General features: G+C 38.2%; 1 protein-coding gene across 1 annotated transcript; it reads right to left on the bottom strand.

Moving 5' to 3' along the window:
• Positions 1-617: 617 nt before the first annotated feature.
• ankrd10b (ankyrin repeat domain 10b) lies at positions 618-22658 on the bottom strand. Its single transcript, XM_030786320.1, has 6 exons — positions 22321-22658; positions 19849-20001; positions 18542-18633; positions 3933-4183; positions 3675-3779; positions 618-1091 (listed from the first exon to the last, which is right to left on the bottom strand). Exons 1-6 carry the CDS (start codon positions 22516-22518, stop codon positions 784-786), a joined length of 1107 nt encoding a protein of 368 aa, XP_030642180.1. The 5' UTR covers positions 22519-22658; the 3' UTR covers positions 618-783.
• Positions 22659-23061: the final 403 nt, after the last annotated feature.

Here is a 23061-nt window from a genome sequence, read left to right as displayed (position 1 = left end):
CCTCTTGTCCTTTGAGATGGCACAGTCTGGGTTGGATGAGCGGTCGTGATGACGTTACGATGTGTACGGAAAGGTCACATAAGAGGTGTTCCTCCTAGCGACTACAGGAGGCACTCACACTTTCAGGAGGTGACAATCAAGCGTATGTCCACGTAAAAGTGGGGCAGAAGGAGGTGCATATCGGCTTGAATTCGCTCTTCCTTTGTGAGTGCAACAATACTCATTCAATATAGTCTACCACAGAGCTGAATTCAAAACAACTACAGTTTAGTTTAATGATATCTGAACGATTACATGGCACATTCACATAAAGCTCTTTTCTGTCAGTATGTATGAGTGTGTGTGCAAAACCCCTTTAAGATCTGAGAGACAAGGACACATAAATCCGTTAACAATTTTTATTAATCAGCAGGATATTACACAAGAGAAAATATGCCCTGTCTTAACAAAGCAAAAGACAGCATACAAATAAGTCTGGGGCACCATACTCTGTGAAAAAAGGTTGCAACTAAATAAAGACTTGATAGACAGAGACTATTTGGCCTCAAACCATATCAGTTCTCAAATGACAAAAAGACAACATTTAGCACTAATGTAAAGCTGCTCAGATACAAAATACTTAGATGAAGTGGCATTTAAAGAATGAAGAGAATTCAATTCATTGTACTGGCTTATTTCGCATCAGTAATCTTCCCTTTGTAAGGTACATGTATTTGTAGATATACAACTATGCAATATGACTGATGAGTATAATGCTTGACAGGCAGAGGAAGGCTTTTCCCTTTAAGAACCATGATAGAGATGCACAGTGTTGAAAAAGGTGCTGTCATAGTGTTGCTCTGCTCTCACTGTTGTGTGGTGTTCCATCTGACTACTGATGTCCTCTGTCATTTCTGCCGTCTCCCCATCGCCATGGTGATGCTCACAGTGATGCCCATTATCTGGGTTAGCATTGCCTGAGCACGAGGAGACGCCCATATCCCCAAAATGACAGCCGTTCCTAATCTCGGAGTTCCCGCTTTCACATGCTGGTGTGATTCCTGTTTCGTTCAGGCTTTGTGAAGGATGGCAGTGTCCACTGGACAAGGTTCCTGAAGTTGGAAAGGAGATATGGATCACAACCTGGATGGTGTAATGGTGATTTTTTTTTTGGTACATGGTAGGTTACATATTTTGTTTTGCACAATAATTCCACTTCAACTGTAATTGGAGCTTGGATAATTTAATATCACAGTGGTGCATCCACACTCCTGAGTGGCAATTTCATATAATATGAATGTGACTCAAGCATTTTTTGGAAGGAGCTGAGAAATTCAATCAATAGATTACCAAACCACGTCTACAGAATTTTACGCAATAGATGAACGTTGACCTGGTTGCATTGATACCTTCCCTGATCCATGTCCTAACAACCATTATACCTTGACACACTTAGAATCTGACACACTGCCCTCACATTACTTAGTTGAATATTAAACCCCACACTGACCAAAGTTACATCAAGATAAAGACTGACCTCTCTAAGACCGATCAGAAAAATTGGGACAAATTGAGGACACTGTGAAGAAGTCTAGGGAGAACAATGATCAGTTAACCAACTCTCCCTTCTTGCAGAAAGAGGGCCGCTTATGTCTAAAGCTGCTAACAGCTTCTGTACTGCATGTGCAAATACAAGTCACTAGAGGGCGAAACACATTTTTTCAGTAGATGGAGCTTGAAACAGCCTTTAGGTTGACAGAAAGTTTTAATGTTTTTAAGTTGTTTAAACTACTTGTAAAATAAAGATGCACAGTTAGGATCTGTTTTCCTCCACATCACGTGTTCAGATGAAAAATAGAACAAACAAAAAAAAACAAAACAAAATTATGTATCACACCATAGAAAAGTACACAAATAACAGTCACGAAGTAGTAAATGAAATGAATGAATATTTAATTGGTGTGCAATTTACAAATTTGTCGAGCATCACTCTATCCTACACCAGAACATCTTAATCATAAGTATATGAAACAATCTTGAAACTTTTAAATCATCTCTGAAAGATTTTGCTCCTAGGTTTATAGTTTTGGGAGTCATGCAGAATGTTGCATTAAAAGTCGTTTTTTCAGTACTATATCAGAATCCCTGACATTCAACAACAATTCTCTGTAATTCGGCTTTTGCCATACACTGTAAATAATCAACTTGTTTAAATCATATTTATTGGCCTCTATCAATGGTCACTGCTTTTCGTTGCTAACATTAGCAAATATAGAACAATATTAACAAACAAGCTATGCGAAGTACAAAATACACAAAACATTTCCCAACATCAAAAAAAGCTACACTACACTACATGGAAGTACATACAAGTCAGTCTTAGCTAAATGTTTAATAAAGAGGGAGGAGCCTACATTAACAGAAGGGCCTTTACACTACCTTACACTGCTAGTTAAGAGTACTGCAAAAAAAAAAACAGAAATAAAATGAGATAGCACCTGCCGATTTCCTACGAGCATATACACAAGAAAGCTGCACAGCAGAGGTTTACGTACTTAATACATTCATATAAAGATATGCTTTGGCATAACAAGTAAATTCAAACAAAACAGCACAAGAAATAAAAATTCAAAAACAACATTTCTAATTAGACTGCTTGCTGAGCAAGGTTCCAAAATGGAATTAAAAAAAAAAAAAAAAATAATAATGTGCTTTCACCCCCCCCCTCCTAATGTATGAAACAAAACAACATCTGCAGACCTTTGCGCACCAGGCAAGCAAAGAAAATGGACAACACAGTCAGCTATGGAGACAGTGTAATTTCCCTCAGACTTCTGCAACAAACTCCACTCCAAACTCATACCCTTAAAGGCAACAACAGTGCCAGGCCAGTGCCAAATACAGTACATAACACAGTCTGACAAAAAGGCGGAGTCTACTCACTCAGATCTACGAGGCATGTGTGGTCTATTTGATTCCAGGCTCTACTGGGAATATCAATTTTAAGCATATGACTGTTTGAGGACTTTTAAATATTCGGTTGAGTCAAGGGGTGGGGAGGGGCTTGGTAGTTTTGTGCAAAACAAAACTGGTCATTCGTTTTTCTTTGTTTGTTTGTTTGGTTTATCAGGATAAGACTGCAATGTTCTATTTTAACAACAAAATGGGGTAAAGTGTATGGTTATGTTGGTTATTTTTATTTTGTTAAGGCAAAATGTAAACACCTGAATACTAAAAAAGAAACACACACACACACACAACAGAGTATGCATTTACAAATTCTGAATACCATTCCACAAACATCTGAATGATCCATGGGGCCAAGACTAGAGGTGGTGGGCTAAGAAAAGCTTATTTAAGAAGACCATAAGGACAGAACTGAACATTGTAAGTCTATTGTGTATGTATGCACAAACTCGTACATCATTTCTCTTGCCTTCCCTTCACACATGCCTATGCACGTATATTGCTGGACAAAGAAGGCAGAGTTTAAGGCAAAGGCTTCTACAAGTAGGCATAGGAGTTAGTGCAGCGGCAGGGTATTTGCATTGATGCCACAGTGAAGATCTCCAGCTCTTTTTGGACGGGAGAGGACGAGTCTTCCATTCGGACCCCCTGATCTTGTTCCAGGTCCACTGGGCTAGCGGAACTGTCGGACCCAAAAAGGAAGGAGCCATTGAAGGAGCCATTCCCACCTGTGGTACTCAGTGCTGGCCCAAACTCCATATGCACACCCTCCATCTGATCTTCTCCACCAAAACCATTCATACCGCTACTCATCTTCAGGGGCATCTCAGCACCTTCCAAACATACAAAAAAAGAAGATAAAACAGACAGGAAGGATGTTCTTTTCCATATCTGGCTGAAAACAATATGAGCACAAACGTGGAACAAGCGTCGTGCGCCATGTCACTAAAACCTTGATCTATTAGGCCAACCTCAGCCCAACCTACCGTCAGTTCTGGCCTTTTTGATATGACTAGGCTCCATGCAGTCAAGGGATCTCTTTCTATTGGGTGCCCCATTAAGTAGGCTCCGCCCCTGGGTCTGATGGTGATCCCCGTTGCTGAGGGAGCCATTGATGGGGAAACTGTTGAGTTGGTTTAATTGCTGATTTTGAGCATTGGAGAGCAGCTGGGCACACTCCTGAAAGCCCTGTGTGTGGGCTAGGTCGGCCGCCGTCAGTCCACTAGCATTCCTCAAACTGCACGATAAGAAATTCACATGTTAGCGGTACTGATCTACTGCTGTTACGACTTACCACAACACTTAACATGTAAAACACAACTCCTGTCTGTCTACATTTCCCTGAAACCTGACAAATCATGACCACCTTTTAATGATATAAAAAAAAGAAATCCATCCAGACAGTTTTTTCTAAAATCAATTTCAGGTAAATTAAAAAGAAAGTAAATAAATATGATCTGAAATGAGGGAACACTTGGGACTTCAACTGCAATTGGCAATGATAAAACAGTGAAATATGCACACACCTGAAAAGTATCAAAATTAAAAAAAAAAAAAAAGGGGGGGGGTAATAAGAAATCTGGGCCTAAGATCAGAAAAAAAGAATGAAAATGATCAGTAGACCCAAAATACACTATGTAAACAGGGTGTCTGTGTCGTTTGGAAGTCTGAAATCTGGATTTCAAGATGAACAAGAATTGGTCCCCAAAGGCAAGATAGATATATTAACCTCCCTCTTGCAAGAACATTATAAAATATCGAAACAGGCCGGAAAGAGGGGTGCTGGATGGGAAACGTTTTCCTGGCATGGCCTTTGCAGCCGTAATAAAAGTACTGGACAGAGAAGAAACTGTGGTTCCAGAGATAGCTGAGGAGCCTGGAGATGTTGGACCCACGTAGAAAAGAATTTACTGAGAACAGGCTTCACAGTCAAGCAGACCCTTGATGACTGTGGACAAGGAAAGGCACTTCCAGAAACATGCTGCTTTTTATTTGAAAAACTGAGAGTTTGTGAATAAAACGTAACTTAGGTGAGAGTGTACGAGGTGGCTACAGGGAATGAGAGTTGCTGCTCGTATACAATAGAAAACTGAGGAACAGCAATCCGTCAGTTTTTCATTGTATATAAACAGCAATGTGGTGATATTTTCATTGGAAAGATCAAAAAGTGTTAGATCTACAAAACTGGACACCACTGATTATGTGCTGCTGATTAAATCTAACTCCATAGGTGGCAAGGGCAGGAACACTAGCATGGAAAATGTGCAAAGATGAGTACGACATGCCCTGGTATACCAAGGCCAAAGAACTGCTCTCCAGAAGAACCGTTCAAGAAGAGAAGGAACCAAAAAGACTTTAGCTTGACACAGCAGAAGGAAAGGTACTGGGTCCAACGCTGACATAATGGAGTGAAAAACAAGCACCGGGGGGGTCTGGTTGACAGAGCGGGCCGTCGTTCAAGACAAGTCAAGTCAGGATTAACATCAGGACATCTTCTTTTTAAAGGAGAAAGAGTAGCTACATCTCAAAACGTCAAACAAGCAGAGAGAAAGCAAAATGGAGAAATTAGGGAGTAATAAAGGAACCAACATGACAAATATTTCCATATTAACTAGGAAAGAAAAGTGTAAAATGAGAGAGAGAGAGAGAGAGAGAGAGAGAGAGAAAGGAACCATAGATACAGACTTGTTGGAGAATAAAAAAACAAACAAACAAACAAAAATAGCAACGGGACTCAGGTGTGTGCATTCTCAGTGAGTTTATCATCCGCTACTGTGGTGATAAGTTGGCGCAGTCTAAGAATACAGGAATGAGCAAACAGCAGGGGGCAGAAGCTTTCACTTTCACAACACTTACCCCAAGGGGCTGTAGTAATCCAGGCCATTTCAAACCTCAATCCTGATAAGAATTTGCAGAAATAAATTCAGTCCGAAGCTTGAATGTCACTCTGGGTAGCACTTTGCTGCATGAACAAAGTCATTCTGGCCCGTGTAATGTCCTCAAGACCAATAAAAAAAAAAAAATCTCTTAGCTAAACATTTGCCCTTTTCTGTGTGATGTAAAACTAGTGGACTTGATTAGTACTGCTCTTCTTTTCATATGTTCATACGTTTCAGCTGGACCTTACTTATGTTTTTAATGGCAGACCGGGCAGAAATGTCCAGAAAAATCCAGGACTCTCTGTCTCATCTCAAAGAACTACACAAAGACAGTTTCCTGTCAAATTGAGCAAAAGGTATGCAGTCTGCTCATGTGTGTCTTGGAAAGCAACATTTTTTGAAGTGTACACGAAGAAAAATCAGAACACAAGGTGGGGGAGATGGTATGATTATCTGAAAACATATCAGTAAAACTGAAATATTATTTAATATTATTTTATAATATTATTTTAACTGAAGGTGAAGGGTACGAAGAAGGTATTGGAACAAATCCAGGGTTTTTCCTTTAAAATATTTATGGACAAACAGACTGTTTGCTTGGAGTGCCAAATGTCAAACATTTCTTGGCTGAATGGCAAACGAGAACAGACCAGCTCTTGTTGTTCGGGGGCTACGCTGCATGTTTAGATTTTGCGGCACATTATTTTGCAAGGCAAACAGCCAAGCCTTTGTGACGCAGCAGGTCCTGTTCCAGCATAGTCCGACTGTGGCATTTTGATTGGGGGGGAAAAAAGCAGAACACAATGTCAGGCTGCTCGACATGCAGTCTCCTTATGTTCAGTGCTCCTCTAGAAGTGACTGAGAAATATTGAAAGACACACAACAGGCGAGATGCCCTATTAAGTTAAAACCTAAGACTAAAATTCTCTTACTGGAGATGCAAGAACTAGCACCGCTAACCTGATGTGTACGCGCCGTATAACACTTAATCATTCGCTGCTAAATCAATGGTAAAACGTGTGTTGTGTTCTCTAGATGTGGTATTTTGTAATGCTTCTTCACAATTCTGTGCAGCCAGAGAGTGACATTCACCAGACTGTTAGTCAAAATGATGGACTGTTGGCTCATTCATGCATTCGTTACACACTGAATTTCTTTCCACTATCTGACTGGCTGAGCATCGTTGTACACAGTCAACAAATCAAGAACAGAAACAAAAGAAAAAAAGGCAAAAGGAAAAGTACAATCCATTGTAAAAATAAATCTCTAACAATGTTCATTTGTCTCTGTTGAATGAAATGTAAAAATTGAACGTGATTAAATTGCAAAGATCCCCCCCCCCACTCACTCAAATCCTAGCCAATTGATGGAAAAAAATGAACGCTTCCATGACATTTTGTTATGAACAGGAGAGCAAAATTACACTGACATTGGTATCTATGGACAACCAGTAAGTTGGTAGGTCTCTCTTTGAAATAAACTTCATAGGTGCCAGAAAAAACTAACCACTAAAGAACTTAGACATGGTCAGAGAAAATAAACTTTGCCTATGCAAATGTCAGGCCAGGATTACTAAAGTAGTTTCAATGTCACCAAAAAAAAGTGTTTACAATGCATTCAATGCCTTCTAAAAGAATTCACCTGTTTTAAGCTGTTCCTTCAATATGTCCTGCAATGTTTTGATCCAGACAATGTATCTAACACACAAAATTAGGACTCATTTCTCCACAGAGCAGGGGAATGAAAGTAAAAGTGGTAAATTGGAAAAATATAAATAAATAGATATAATTTAAAAAAAAAATGAGATGTTAACTATACAAGTTTTCCATGACACATTTAAGCATCAGGAACAAAAAAACACCAGTTGTGTTCAACAAAAATGGTTTACATTTTTGGGAAAGGGCACAACTAAGATCAATGTACTGCCCACACTAGCTATTAACACTAAATTCAGACAAAAAGGAGAAAACCAATGAAGAAAATTCACTTTAAGGCTTCAAGAGAGTCAGAGGGCAATTCTGGGGTTAAGCGTAAGTGTTCTACAGTGCTCGGTTATACAAAAAAAATGGCCTGTAAACTAGAGTAGCGCAAAAAGACATGGCCATTTGTTTCTACAACTTGCAGTGGTGGCCATTTCTGGACAGTGCTATGTACCCCCCAGGACTCCTTTTAGAAGTACTGAGATGTGCAGCACTTATTGGTTTCATTCTTAAAATGTAATGTGTTACTGGGTAGATCTACCAATTGTGTGTGTCAAAAATTCAGCCAGAAACACAAAGTAATAGCAGTTCTTTTTGAAGGCATTGAAAATGGTTACATAGAGAAACACTGAAACAAATGTAACTGATACACAAGCTCATTGTCTCTATCGCATGAAACACTCGCTATCACAGTTGATCGGAATCTATGACTCAATCCAGATAATTTAGGTGAACAGGTTTTTGGGATGGGTATATACACTAAAGAGCCTGGAATCTATATATGCCATAGGCCACTTCTGGTGAAAAACAAACCTTAAAAAATCCATGTTTTGCATTAGGTTAACTGAAGTGGGTGACTGGATATCAAAGTGGAATTCGGGATCTCTCATCATGAGATTTACAATATTGTGAACTGCTATACGTAATTGGTCAAGGCAAGTTACTTGGTGATGATTTCAGTTTTCAGGTTCCTTGTAACACTCATATTTTATTTGTGTTGGAGGCATTTGATTGAACTAGATAAACCAAAATTAGCATCAATTAGTCATTTATTACATTTTTGTCTCGGTTAAGTAAATGTCGGTTATCATAAATCACAATTTACAGAGGCATCTCCACCACCATTTAACCTACTTCTCTAACAGGTATGAGGGCTCATAATTCACAGAGCTGATGATGACTGAGATATCAATTTCTTTGCCGTAAGTAACTGACTTGACAGGTTATTAGTGAAGCAATTATTTGCTGGGAGAAATAATAGCCCACTTTTTTGTGTAAACTATTCATTTGCATCTCATCTCATTCAACTAGTAAAACATACAGGTTAATCCAGTTCTTTTATTTTTAAAGCAGCCTTTTTATTCTAACTTACCTGAATCATAATTGTTAGACTTCTGGCACTAACTGTAAGAGATGATTTCAGTATTTAACTGTAGAACCATTAACTTTAGATCTCTCTCTGGAGCAGACTGATGTTTTTAAACCTAATAATATTAAATAATATTAAAGCAGAATATCAGATTCTGTAAGGCTCCTATGTAATTAATGACACATTTTTACTATGAATACTACTGTTACACCTACTACTCCCACGACTCCTACTTCCAGTAATAATAATAAATGTCTACTACTGCTGCAAAATAAAGTCAAATATGATATGTTTGAGACTAAACTAAGCGTGTAATGAGGATTTAGGAATCACGTTTATTCTTGAACATTTGGTGCGTGGGTTAAAGACACAAACCGCTGAATAAACAGTAAACTGTCACTTCAGTGAATAATACTCTAGAAAGTCTGGTGATACACCTGTGACAATCTAGGGTTCCCAGCATGGGGAATTAGCGTTTTGCCAATTTCTGTGCTCATCCAGGATTTCAGTTAAATCTTCATGTTTTACCTACTTTCACTAGTGTTTCATTCTAGTTGAATAAAAGCTGGGACACCCTTTTCTTTTCTTGTCAAGAAAAATGAAGATAACTAATAACCATACTAATTACGCTTATAATAACCTAATAAGTATATTCTTTTGAAAACCACCTAGATCTAAATATACCTTGACTGTGATCTGCATGCAGTACTTAAACAAACCGGATAATTAAAATAGTGAAATTGGCAACACTTAGTCATAACATGTAATGGAATCCAAATATGTTGCTCCCAGCAAAGTCACAAGCAGCTTTATCAGCTTATTTCTGCATGTATGAAACTTGTGGTAACAAAAATACCACCAGCCTATATCACTATTGTTACATAAATACTGCACTTATTGTTACATAAATACTGCACTTATTTACAATGATATAGTGGTTTTATTATAACACAACACAACTGTAAGATTTCATATTTTGTGCAAGTAATCATGAAGAAACAAGGTGAAACGAGTTGTTTGTGATAAATCAATTAACTGAGAAGTTAAATCCACATCATGACTGAGTGTTCCAATTTACAATTTTTTTTAAATTTTAATCTTAATGACCTATTAGATGAAAAGATATCCATTAAAGAAAAAAAATGTAACCATACTCTTCCCACATCAAATACCACAAACAGCTGATATTCACATTGAGATACTGAAAGAGACCCACCAACTTGACAAACTGGAGTCATTTAGGCCACATTTCCTTCATTTTGGAGTTCTGAAATCAAATTGTAGGAATGAAAAAAAAAATTCTTTGTTTTGCATATGGAAGCGTTTATTTTTTCTTTTCGCTCCTGACGTCTTTTTCTTCTCTACTCGACCCCCTACAGATAACACGACCCCCTGTCATTTCCTGACCTGTGCCTAACACATCAAACTCCACAAAGACAGCTTTAAATACCATGCTTAATCCTGACGTGTATCACAAAGGACTGATTAGACCTGTCCTATACACACATATATATCCTACGGTTAGTCTATATCTAGAACAAAAACAAACAACAAAAATTATATATATATATAAAAAAAAACTTTAAGGGCATAGCTCAAAGCATGCAGGTCCTAATAAACAAATCTACTTCTAATAATCAAAAGCTTTTTCCTTTTTAAAAGTTCTCCATATAATATATATAGATATAGATATATAAAATTTCCTATCAGTAAAACCAATCACCGCAAGAAATACCTCAACAGTTTGCCAGTGTGTTGATAGTGAAGGGTGGGATATTGAGAACACTCCTATTGCCACAACAGTGCGCTTTCGTTGAGGGAACTTGGAGTGAGTCAGCAGTGTCTATTTGGAATGCTCTCCCCCTTTCTAGGATTACTTGAAAAAATCAAGTCATTTCGAATTCAATACTTGCAAAACATTGAGATGCGTAGTCTTTTTTTCTCTCTTTTTTTTTCATTTACAGCTTATCTGGTAACAAGTAAGTTAACATGATAGAATTGCAGTTCTTTTGTCATCGTGTCACTTTCATTGGGGCAAAGGTGACAGATTATTAAAAGAACATGTTCTATTATAATCATACAAAAAAAGAGATCATATTGCAGGTGACATTTTTAAACAAAACAGTAATTCTCTACGCAATTATGTCTCTGGCGTAAGAAGAATTAAGATAAAGGTTAAATGAGTGTTAAGACTATGTGTGCTAAGAGTTGAGACCCTGATCTCATCTAAGCCTGGCCTTTATCGGGTCATCTCTCCTGGAGCATCACACTGCTTTTCTTTACTGGAGGATTGAGGGCTCCTGGAAGCAAAAAAAAAAATCAAATAATTTGAAAACAAACAAACAAATAAATAAGGAAATTTGTAAATAAACACAAAAAAAGAATATTTTTGCCAGATATTAACTATATTAAAATTATTTTGGGTACTAATCACTGGTTACCACATGACCTTTTTATTGGCTCAAACACACTTATATAATTTAAGGTTTTGAAGGCACTTACGGTATACTGAAATGCATACTTTGTTTTAAATCATGGTAAACTGGATATTACATTTGCAATTTCCAACTGAAAGGTACAAAGTGCTAGTAACGGTCAATTTGACACAAGAAATGAAATCTTCATCCAGAATCTCTGGCACCAGAGGGGGGGACTGTGCTTACATTGGTCTTGTTGTTGATGGACAAGTTCAAAAGTGGCAAAAGCAACTTGGAAAGTTCATTACGAGGAATATGATCCAAACTGGACTGAACAGCCGATAGAAACACAAAGCACAGCGTTGGACAAAATCAGATGTCTCGGGATCAGATCAGGATTCTGCAAGAGGTCATCCTATTTTTCTGGTAAGATCATGAAATCAAAATCTTGGAATCAGGAATCGTATCTAGCAAGTGAATGGGCTACTCAAATAGTTTAGTGAGGCACAAAAGGTCTCCGATGTAAAGTATTCGTATTCACAGTGCTTGGAAAAAAAAAAACAACATCTTGGGCAGTAACTAAATAAGGCTGCTCACATAAATGGAACAGGATGGTTTTAAATTATGACAGCCTCTTGGAGCAAGGCGCAAGGTTCATTGTCGATCAAGAAGTAACGGTCACCAGACAAACAGTGCCTATGCGAGTTGCACAGTTCGGAGTGCTACAAATGATGGCAGAAGTATCTTCAGTGAGGACTTGAAAGCTGATCAAAACAAGGGAAAAGAATAACAATCAAAAAAGCAGATGTGTCCTTGGGAAAAAAATTGCTTCTTTGTTTGAACTTGAAACTGGAGGGGGTGGAAAAATGTATTTTAGTACAAGACTAAAGTTTCTTTGTTGTCTTCATTTGAGTTACCTCAAGAAGAAAAAAAAAATCTGTTCTGTGACAGGGGGGTGCTAACATGATAAATACTTTATCGGTGCCTCTTCCAAGACAAAAGTGAGCATCAAACGGCATCAATCCAATTTGCAAAGTTGCTGACAAATGTGCTTCTATAAAGTTCTGACTGAAAACGTGGTGGAGATGATGGGTTGGCACATCCTTCCCAAAAATAATTACTCAGATTTCTCATTTAGCTTGCCGCTGCAGGAAACAAGACTTTAAGCATAAATGATCGCCGTATCACTTTGAAGGACATCCAAGAGTCTATGCAAACAGGATTACTGAACAGTGAAATTAACAGAATGTACGGAGATGAAGTTATCTTCGGGACATCCAAATCACACTTGACTGTGCTCAACGTATGACCTCCTTTCAATGTCGAAGCCGAAGGTAAGGATTCCACGGAGAGCAAGAAGTGTGCTCAAATGTCCACAAGGAAAAGAAAAGTTAGGTCAGACAAAACGCTACTTTCTTTCTGAGGAATGAAAACCAAATTGTATTGTCTTTCAAAAGGGGAAAAGTCCCTCCATCACACACACAGGAGCGATTCTGTACATCATATGCAACTAATTAAGCAGCCAAAAGGACAAAATGGCAGCTCAAGTTCAGAGGACATCGATAAATTTTGGAAATTAGTCAAGATGAATCTGCAGATTAAATATCCAGTTTACCATAAACGGAAGCTCTTATTTTGATGTTTAAGTTGTAATCACATTGATAATCAATGCTTTGTGCCTTCAAAAACCTGATGCATCAGTAAACGTAAAGACAGACTGGAAACAGCTGTAGTCTTCAGGATACTAATGTCAAGCTAAAGCTAAGCGAGTAAGTTATGATGCACTAAGAAATGCTATGAGAATACACATTTGCTCCAGAGCCGTGTTACTATCCACAGCACTGTCATTACTCTGTTCACTCACCATTGTTCATGTTGTTAAACAGATATGGGATGTTCAAAAACAAAATACTGACTTCATACCTGTGTACAGGATATGAACCTTTTTTTCCCCCAGTCACTGTCATAGACAGAATTAACTGTTGTGGAAGTTTAAAACCATGTCCAGGGTACTGTTTTTTTTAATGTATTACAGAAAGGCATTTTGGACTTAATTATGAGATATCCAAACCCCTATAAGGACAATACATGCCAAGTTTTCAAACAGCTGAGGACAGCTAACATCCTGAAAAGAATATGCCATCATACTGATACTAAAGCATGGAGGCTAAAATATCTGCTTCCAATCTAAGTTCATCATTTTTTGGCTATTAGAGAGATGCTGGAAAAGCGTGCTGTAAGGTGACTTTTTCATTCAAAATGCTGAAATTTCTATCCGATGACATTCCTCTTTAATTTATGATTTGCTTGATGCATAAAACTGCATATGAATAATATATAACAGTAACCTATACTGAAAGAGTTTTATAGCTCATAAACTCTGTGCTATTTGAGAAAGAACATATTTAAGTGTTTCTTCAGATCTAGCTCTTTGTTTTCTCACTAAAGATTTTAAGTCCTTTTTAACTTTATTGCATAAACCGATAATTTTCCAAGACGCTTCATATCAGGTTAGGGCAAAGTAAATTATTCTTATTGAGAAATTTGGTTCTAAAGAGTCCCTTCAAAGACAGTAGTTTTTATGCTCGAATTTGACTTTTTTTTTTTTTGAAAGAAATAAAAAAAATAAAGTAAAATAAAATAAAATAAAATCAGAAATGAAAACAGGAGCTCCTCTTCCCTCCATCTTCAGAATGATCTGTTTTTAACTCTATATGAACTAAGTCTCTAGTCCTTTGCCTGCACTGATGTCTTGCACAGAGTTAACCTAGGGCCACTGCAGCTGTCAATGGAAAACAAAATGTTCACATGATCAAGTACTTACAACATGCTTCAATTCTCCCTTAACCTGCTGCACCACAACTACTACTACGACCTTTAGAAACACGAGTCATACAGTGATACACAATTGTAAAGGCAATTTTACATCAGTCCTAAGAGGCTGATAACTAAATGCACATTTCTTTGTTACCTCAAAAGCATTTAAAAAGACAATACATTTTCCATTTCCAGTAAAAAGAAAAAAAAACTGACCCATCAGAGATTTTAAATGCCATATGTAGTGTTTTTTGATGATTTCATGTTGCTGAAAAGTTCTCCTCTAGGAAGTTGCTTTTTAAGGTGACAGAAAATTCTCCTCTGCATTGAGATTGTGATTTTAGAAGGAAGGATTGAAATCTTTTTGTGTGTGGCATAACTGAATTCCACAGGACTTTAGATCTTTTAGACTTTAGACTTTTGCTCTTCTGAAAAGCCAATTATCATTCTTTACCTGTTTTTTGTTGTTGTTGTTATTCTTTTTAATCCTCAAAATGGCATAAAACCATAAGACTTTTCCTATGAAAATATAAGGATTTTTATGCGGTAAGCAAGTAGTTTGAACATTGGTCTGAACAACTTGGACATGTAAATCAAAATAAATCATGTTTTACCTAAGCAGTTAAAAATGTCTTTTACATCTACTGTGTATTTGGAGATAAAAAGCGATTTTTGTGGTGACCAGTTTGCAAGACTTAAGAGACTACAGGGCTTGTCAAAAACTCATGTTATCTCTTAAAACTAAACTAATGACAGCTCTATAGATCATAGGATGGCAGAAGCACAATGTTTTCTTATTTCAGCAAGTGGTCTGTGAAAGTAGAATCTCACAAATCTGTTTAGGAGATGAATCACAACTGAAACCAAAAATTGCAGATTGGAAGAATCACATGATTGGTTCACACACTGGTTGCAGTATGATGCGGACTGGGCACCACAATTCACCGAATTTCATGTTCTGAACTCAAAGCTGACGAGTGGGGCAAATGGAGAAGGCTGAGGCAATACTGCTTGTACACTGTCTTCTTTATTGGACCAATAGATGTATTCTGAGTCATATTTAACATACAGGGTGAAGACTACTTGGCATTTAAATTCTCTGGCGATCTCCAACCCAAATGTACGAGACAGATGAAATAGACACTCAGAAAGGCCATCCTCTAGTCCAGTGATCGGATTGCTGTGGCACGTAGCTGGAAGGATAAACTGGAGAGACAGGTCTAAAGGGTGATCTGGTGTTTGGTTGTTTCTGCTGGCTTTCAAACCTTAAACCATGAAATTCAACTTGAAATTGGTGCTAGCACTCGGTGCCCGATTAAAAATTGCACTGATCAAACATTCTGATGAAACTGAGTCGAGTGGTTTCTCTGGAATGAAAGCCAGCAGATATTACAAAGAAGTTAGAAATCACATCCACTGCTTCCACAGATGACAAGACAAGACTTGAATTACAAAAAGTTCAACTCTGCTTCAGTCAGTTGTGTCGGAAAGAGATTGAAAATGATTTCAGTTACTGATATTGATTTCATGTTAACATCCACCTGTACCTACATCAGGAAGCAATACTGGAAAATTCCATATCCTAACTTGGATATGCTAAGTGTTTTGTCTCTATGTTGTGCAAGTTCAACAGATGTATTCTAACAGTTTTCAAGCTCACAAATTACCATAACTGTTTCAGTGTTAACCAAAATACATAACAATTTAAGAATAATTTACAGTTCCGATTAGAGTTAGAATTAAGCACTATGTTTTACATAAGAATCTGTGTGGCAGCATTAGGCTAGATTGAAGCAAATTACATAAAGTGCTCCAACTGACTGAAGTATAGCTGAGCAGTGAAATGTACATCTGTAAATCTAGTGGTACATCTGTGAAAGAGTAGACGTGTGTTATTTTCTTTATCCACAACGATGCAATTATTTGAAATTCTGAATTTTAAAATTGTAAAACTTGCAGAGAGATATTAAATGATGAGACAAACTAAGGAGTCAATTTGCTTATATATTATACTGATTGTCCAAAAAAAAAAAACCTGCTAAGTAAGTGAAAGCTCAATGAATGTCAGGTATGAAAATACAGGAAACAGGTTGGGGAGGTATGTTTCACTAAAAGTGTTTGTTGTTATGAGATAGAGATCGCGCTGATAGGAATAAACCATAACATGAACCACACCCACTGTAACGCACTCAACTGTAAAAAAAAAAAAAAAAAAGTCAACGCATGAGTAATTTATTTGGGTATGTTTAAGTGACACACTGGCCTGAGCTTATGATAGGCCTACATATACACATCATGTTAGCAAACCGGACCAAATTTAATTGCCTATTTTTAATCATTTGTGTATTTTTTTTTTTTTTTTGGTTGGTTTCACGAACTATTTCTTGTTTTATCCTTTATGATATCACAAATGAGATTTTATGCATTACATATGAAGGTGGGATAAAGGATGAAGTCTGGCTCCAATCTATATTTCTGAAAGCCAGCCCTCACCCAAAATCTGACCTAGATTTTACACACTGACAGCTTACAGAGAGAGAGAGAGAGAGAGAGAGAGAGAGAGAGAGAGATTCTGCCTAATTCACTAATATGCCTGTTGTTCTCAATGATCACTATAGCTTCTAATACAAGACTGAAAACAACATTCCTGTAGAAGACAGGTAATGTCTTGTGTCTGATTAAGCATTTCAGATCATCTTCACTCGAAAGACAAGAAATCAGACTTTTTGGGCATTTTTTTTTTACGAACTGGGTGGTTCCGAAAAGGTCTTAATAAACGTCATGTCCCAGCGATTTTAAATATCTCTCTGCAAGTAAAAGATCTGTGTGACCAAGAATGAATTTTATAAGACCTTTCATGTGACAGGTATACTTTTGAGCTACGCAGAAATGTGCATTTGGTTTGTCAGCCAGGTTATCAACCCTAAGCACAAGAAGAGGGTAAAAGAAAACTAAAAAGAACATTACCTATAAACTATTTGATGAACTAAAAACAGCTGGGGAAAAAAAATTAAACTACAACAATATTGTCAAAGAAAGCATAAAACATTTTTGGGATGATTTCTCAGACAAAGAATTTGTCTAGTTCTGGACTAAAATACAACCTGAATGGAGAACCTCCACTGAGGATGCAATTTACTCCAAGATGAAAGTTGATCCTTTTGTCTGAGAAACTGGCCCTTAAATAAACACAGTTCTTACTTATGATCATACAGTCCTATTCAAAAAGAACTCCATCAAAAATATGTAATTAGATTTATAGTCCCAAAACAAATGAGCCTTCTCAGAGACCTGCTAAATGCTGATTTTACAGTTTTATTTTTTTGAAAAGTGACAAATGATGAAAAAAAAAAGAAAACAGGGCACTTCCTAACTGATAAACAGTGAGTATTATGTCCAGTAAGGCACATGGGATCTCACTGATTCCAGCAAATAAAACTGCTCTTACACAAAAGGTCAAGGAAGGCTTACTTCCTTCTCTCAGAGAGCAAATGTCAACAAACTTTTTTTTTTTTTTTTTTTTAAGTCAGGGATATGCACCAACGCTAACAGCTAGTTCTCAGAATATGTCCTAATACAGATTTTACAGATTTAAAAGAGGATTCAACCCTGATTTAACCTACCATTACATTTATTATGCCCAGAATCTCTGGGAGATTTTTTCATTATGTAATAAAATAATTTATTTAAAAAAAAAGGGGCAACAGAAATTTAGATCATTTTTCTTAAATCTCAACTGTCAAAACAAGCTAAAGCTGCTCGTAAAGTTTTCACTCAGATTCAGTTCTCACATCATCAGACACTCTCTTCCGCTTTTTTTTTTTTTTTTAACAAACAGGAAAGATATACATGACACTCAATTTCTCTTTTCCCTCAAGAACAACTTAAAAATATTTCAATGTCAAATGGATCACAGCCACATTTCTGTTTTAAAAATATTCACCATGAAGACTGACTCTGAAATGAGCCAAAACAACGGATGAGTTAAAAAAACAAAACAAAAAAAAAAACCTCTTGCAAACTGAGTCTTGTCAATCGAAACTGTTCAATCGCTTTTCCAAAAATTGGAAGAATTTGAAGCTCGTAGAAATCAGCTTGAAAAGTAGATTATTTCTAAAACAAAAAGGTTGCTGCAATCAAATCAATAAGTTTAATCCCCAAACTTATCTCAAGGCAAGAGAGATATTGGAGAGTCATGTTTATCTGGCTTGCGTTAAAGTTATGAGAGACCCTTGTTTACAGGCTCGAAATCAGGATTAAAAAAAAAAAGAGGAATAACAAATTCTCCCCAAACACATGATTTTTGATGGAGCCCTTCTTGAATTCGGTGCTAGCGGAGCAATCTTTGGGATGCTGAAGGTATGAAGTAAGAGAGAGAGAGAGTGGACACTACTGCGTTGAGGGTGTACTTACTCAGCTTTGGCCCCGTGCATCAGGAGAGCGTTAACACACTCCATGCTGCCGGCACGGGCCGCCTTATGGACGGGGGTCTCTCCCACATAGTCCTGAAATAGACAGAACTGCCTTAGACGACATCTCACGCCACAGACAGGCCACGGTCAGTCGTTCGGCCGCCGCAGCTGACGGCGTTTTTGACAGATAAAACTGCTCTTCGACCGCACACTCATCCATTTGTCGATCTCTGTTGTCTTAAATCAGCCACTGAGAGTATGACGTGGAAGGAAAACAACTGCCTCTCAGCTGTAAGGCAGACACTGCCAGAAGTGGGCCAGGTTGTGAGGTCTGAACTTTTCACCCTAGATTTTTTTTTTTTTTTTTTGATGAAATCTACAAAGCCTCCACAAAGGGGAGAGCAGCAATGCATGAGCGCCAGTGAGCATCAGCAGCCCCCTCCTTGGCTGCGACAATGACTCACTGGCAGTAAATGTAGGTCATGTGGTCATGCAGTCTTTTTTTTTCATGAAGCCACTCTCTCGAACCCAATCAACTAGGGCATAATACGATAACCATAAATGATCGTTCAGACGGCAGAGTTAGAAAGAACCTTTACTAATGAGTATTTATTCGTTTCTCTAGAATGTGTCCATGGCAAATAATTGGAGGGTGGGTACAAGACTATATTTGGAAAAAAGCGGTGTATAATTGGATACGTAATACCGACCTAGTAATCTGATTTATTTAAGTGATGCTCTGTAAGCAGGGAGGGCTGCAGGGCAGGTTATCCAAACATGCTGACTTCAAATGCACTTACACAGTGATGCGTATAACGATGACTGACACATACAAAAGACGGATGTGAAAAAAGAATTTTGCATAAACTGACACTCTCTCCCACTCATACACATGAACACACACTTCCAGTCTCTCTGGATGAACCACGTCTGCTCTCGGCAGTATCCTTCAAGTGGAGGCTTAGACAACCTTTTTTAACTCTGTGTCTTTAATCCAGGATGGAGATGAAGAGGCTTTGGATGGAGTTTGTGCGTGTGTGTGTGTGTGTGTACTGATCCAAAAGGGTTCAGGACATGTCAAATCAAAGCTTCGATCATTTCTATAGTGGAATCAGACTGATTTCAGGCACTGTTATAGTGAAGTGTCCACGTTTATTTCCAAAACATATGTTTATTGCTGAAAAGGTCATGACGACAATGTTCCTTTTCAAAACAAATCTGATTTAAGTGCAAAAAGGACTGTAGTTTGGCAGGGAAGTAGGTTATAGCGGAAGTTGATGCTGATTTGGCCTGTGATCCCAAGCATACCTGTCTGTTTATGTCAGCCCCGGACTGCAGCAGCCAGAGCAGGCACTGTGGATGACCTCCAAACGCAGCAATGTGAGTGGGCGTCTGGGCGAAACGAGAGGTCACCGAGTTCACGCTGCAGCCAACCTGCACCAGACGCATCATACATTCCAGCTGTAAGAGAGAGGGTTAAAGAAAGTCTGTCTGAGATTCAGGCTTCATGAAATAAGAGAAAGAGAGAAGAGGGGTGGTTTAAAAAAAAAAGAAAGAAGAAAAGGCATAAGACAAGACAAAGACAAAGCAAATGCATTTGACCGCAGATAAGGGAGTTGTACACAGAAAGGAAGATATGAGTGATACTTTAACGTATGGTGAAACCAGTTGGTGGAGTAATAATTGCAGTGCTTTGATAATTATGAAAGTGATCTGTTGGCCAGATTCCCCAAACAGCATTGTGTTCTACACGCTTATCTGCTGAACACAAATCTAGTTGGACCTGACAGAAAACACACGAACACTCGCGGAACGAGGCAAGTAATCAAACCGTGAAACTTGGCAGATGACTTAGGCTATTTAAGGTAACAAAGGTCAAGCATACATCAAAACATCCTCTTTCATGTGAAATCTCTACTTAATCTCAGGCTATTGGCCTTTGTCACCACTCCAACAACCCATGCCTCTCCTGCCTTAAACACACCCTTCCTCTAACACAAATCAACCTGTCATTGTGTCAGCTCCACCCAGTCTGTGGAAAACAGATAGACTTGAGTTACTGCACATTAACAACCTCAATGAGGTGTGTCAACAACACAATGAGGTTAAAAAACAGATAAACAAACAACCAAAAACCCCCCCAAGAAAATAAAGTTCTTCTGACTGACCTTATTTAGCTGAATGGAGCCACAGAATATCTACATATTCAGAGCCCTGGTGAAGCATAAAAGACATATGGTCTAGCCACTTAGCTTAAAGTTATAAGCACTGAAGTTATATTTCTGTAGAGAAAGACATATCTAAAGCAGCTCTAAATTTCGACAGCTTCCACTTGTACCTGCTGTTTGCTTGATACGATACCTTAGATCCAGCCACAACTATCACTCCATGTCAGTTTATTTTATGGCTTCTGCTCTTAAAGCCCAGCCCCTCTGTAACCTAACACTACTGATCTGTAGAGCGGCTCTTGGTTACAGGGGGAAAAAGTACTTACGGCAGTTCAGACTTAATGATCGAAGAAATTACGCCAAGAGCTGTGACGGACAAACAGCACATTAGAACGTATGAATTTCGAGGACATTGGAAGGGAAAACCACCTATTGCGTTACCTGAGTATTCCTCCAAACATACACTAATTTTGAACTAATGAGACCTGTCAAGTGATCACCTGTCCTGGTTAAACACACGAATATAAAAAGACAAACTAATATTTATATATATATTGATATAAAAAAAAAACAGAAAACAAAAAAGAGATTGCTTAATTTCAAATAATTTTACAAAATAGCCTAGCTAGATCAGTTTAACTCGAGGGCAGCAGATCCTGTAGATATTCAATAATAACCTGGTTAAACCAATTATCCAACCTTGGCAAGAATACCATGGAAAGACGTTTCCATTTCGGTTCTGAGCATTATGTCCGAGCCCAAACTAGCATCTTTTTCAGCTCTCCTACCTCATTATTTCTCAACAAGTCCTGGGGACCCACCAGACAGCACATTTTAATAGATACCGAAAACCTAGTTAAATGGGCCAGTGGTTCACTAGTCAGTAGATACGCAGAATACGGTGTTAATACTTAGCCAGATCAAAAATGCGATGCGCGTCAGGACTATGGCAGAGAACCACTGGCCTAGTTGATGTGCGTCGCTCGGCTAAAGCAAACCTAAGGACTGAATTTCTGAGATTGTTGCTACTACCAGAGAAGAATACAGAATGGGCGCAATAATTGAGCAATGGTGTGACTGCAATATTTTTTTTTATCTGCTCCGTGTTCTTTACAGGTAGTATCCCAACATTGTTCGCCAAGTACAGACACAATAGTGCGAGAACAAATTAACAACGGAGGATGTCTGTCTTCCCAGGGATAGAGACTGGCCTTCCGATAAACGCCGCTACTGCTGGAGTTTAAGCACCTAAAAATAACGCTTATCTTGCCCCCTCAAAATATCAGTATCATGATTAAGAAACCGACTCATTGTGACTCAATTTGGTATCTCCATATGGATTACTGAATTAAGACCAAAGCATAAACAAGGCAATGTACAACCGATATAGTAAAGAACTATTGCCTGACACTAACGAGACTGTCGACAAAAGCCAACCCAAATCTGCTTGAAATGTTACACCTGAGGTACGTTTCAGCTAAATGTTAGCTACGGAGCTACCATTTGATAATGGCGGCTATCGCATTTGATACGCTCTAATTTAGCAAGTGGCTAGATACGTATAAAAAGCTTCCTAAACAAAGAGACTAAGCATGGATGCGTTTTGTGTTACCTTGCCGAAATGCGCGGCCCAATGTAAAGGTGTCCATCCGTAGAAAGAATCTTCAACAGCGAGGTCCGCTTTGTTTGTGGCGCACTGGAGGAGTGAGCACAAGGCGCCGATATCTCCATCCCTGCAAGCCCGATGAAGTGGGAAGCGTATGCTCAGCACCTCCTCGCTTGAAAACCCAGATTCGATTCCCACCGACATTAGTGCAAAACTGTGTTTTACTGTGAGTATAGTAAAAAAAAAAGACAAGCTATATTTCTGTATAGCCTTTCAAAAGACGTTATTTGACAAAGAACCGTCACGGACACAGCGCACGCCTCCCCGTGCAGACGAGATGCACACAAAGACGCGAAGCGCTCTGAGAACACCCAGAAATGAAACTTGATACGGAGAATGAAAAACAAGAACTGGATTCCCTTTGTCTTTGGACCGGACTACAAAAAAGGAATTGACAGACAGGAATATCTGACGTGGATTCCTTTGAGGCAAGCTGGTAAATTGTTGTTCCCTACTCCACGAAATATTATTTTTCTTCTTTATGGAGAAAAAAGGAATGGGGCTAAATGAAATAAATTGTTGATGAGTGAATTAAAACGCAGTGGATAGCACTTATTTAAAATTAAATTACTGTACCGAACTAAATACGATCCATTTCAACCCGTACTGTCAAGTGAACATGTACATACGTATTCCCTCTATGCGTGTTTGATTTCCCTCTTGACGGCAAGCACCTGTCGCAGCCAA

Source organism: Chanos chanos, chromosome 10 (genome assembly GCF_902362185.1).
Source record: "Chanos chanos chromosome 10, fChaCha1.1, whole genome shotgun sequence".
In the NCBI taxonomy this organism is placed as follows: domain Eukaryota; kingdom Metazoa; phylum Chordata; class Actinopteri; order Gonorynchiformes; family Chanidae; genus Chanos; species Chanos chanos.
Note: the sequence above shows the minus strand (reverse complement) of the source record. Positions and strands in the feature narration are given on the sequence as shown.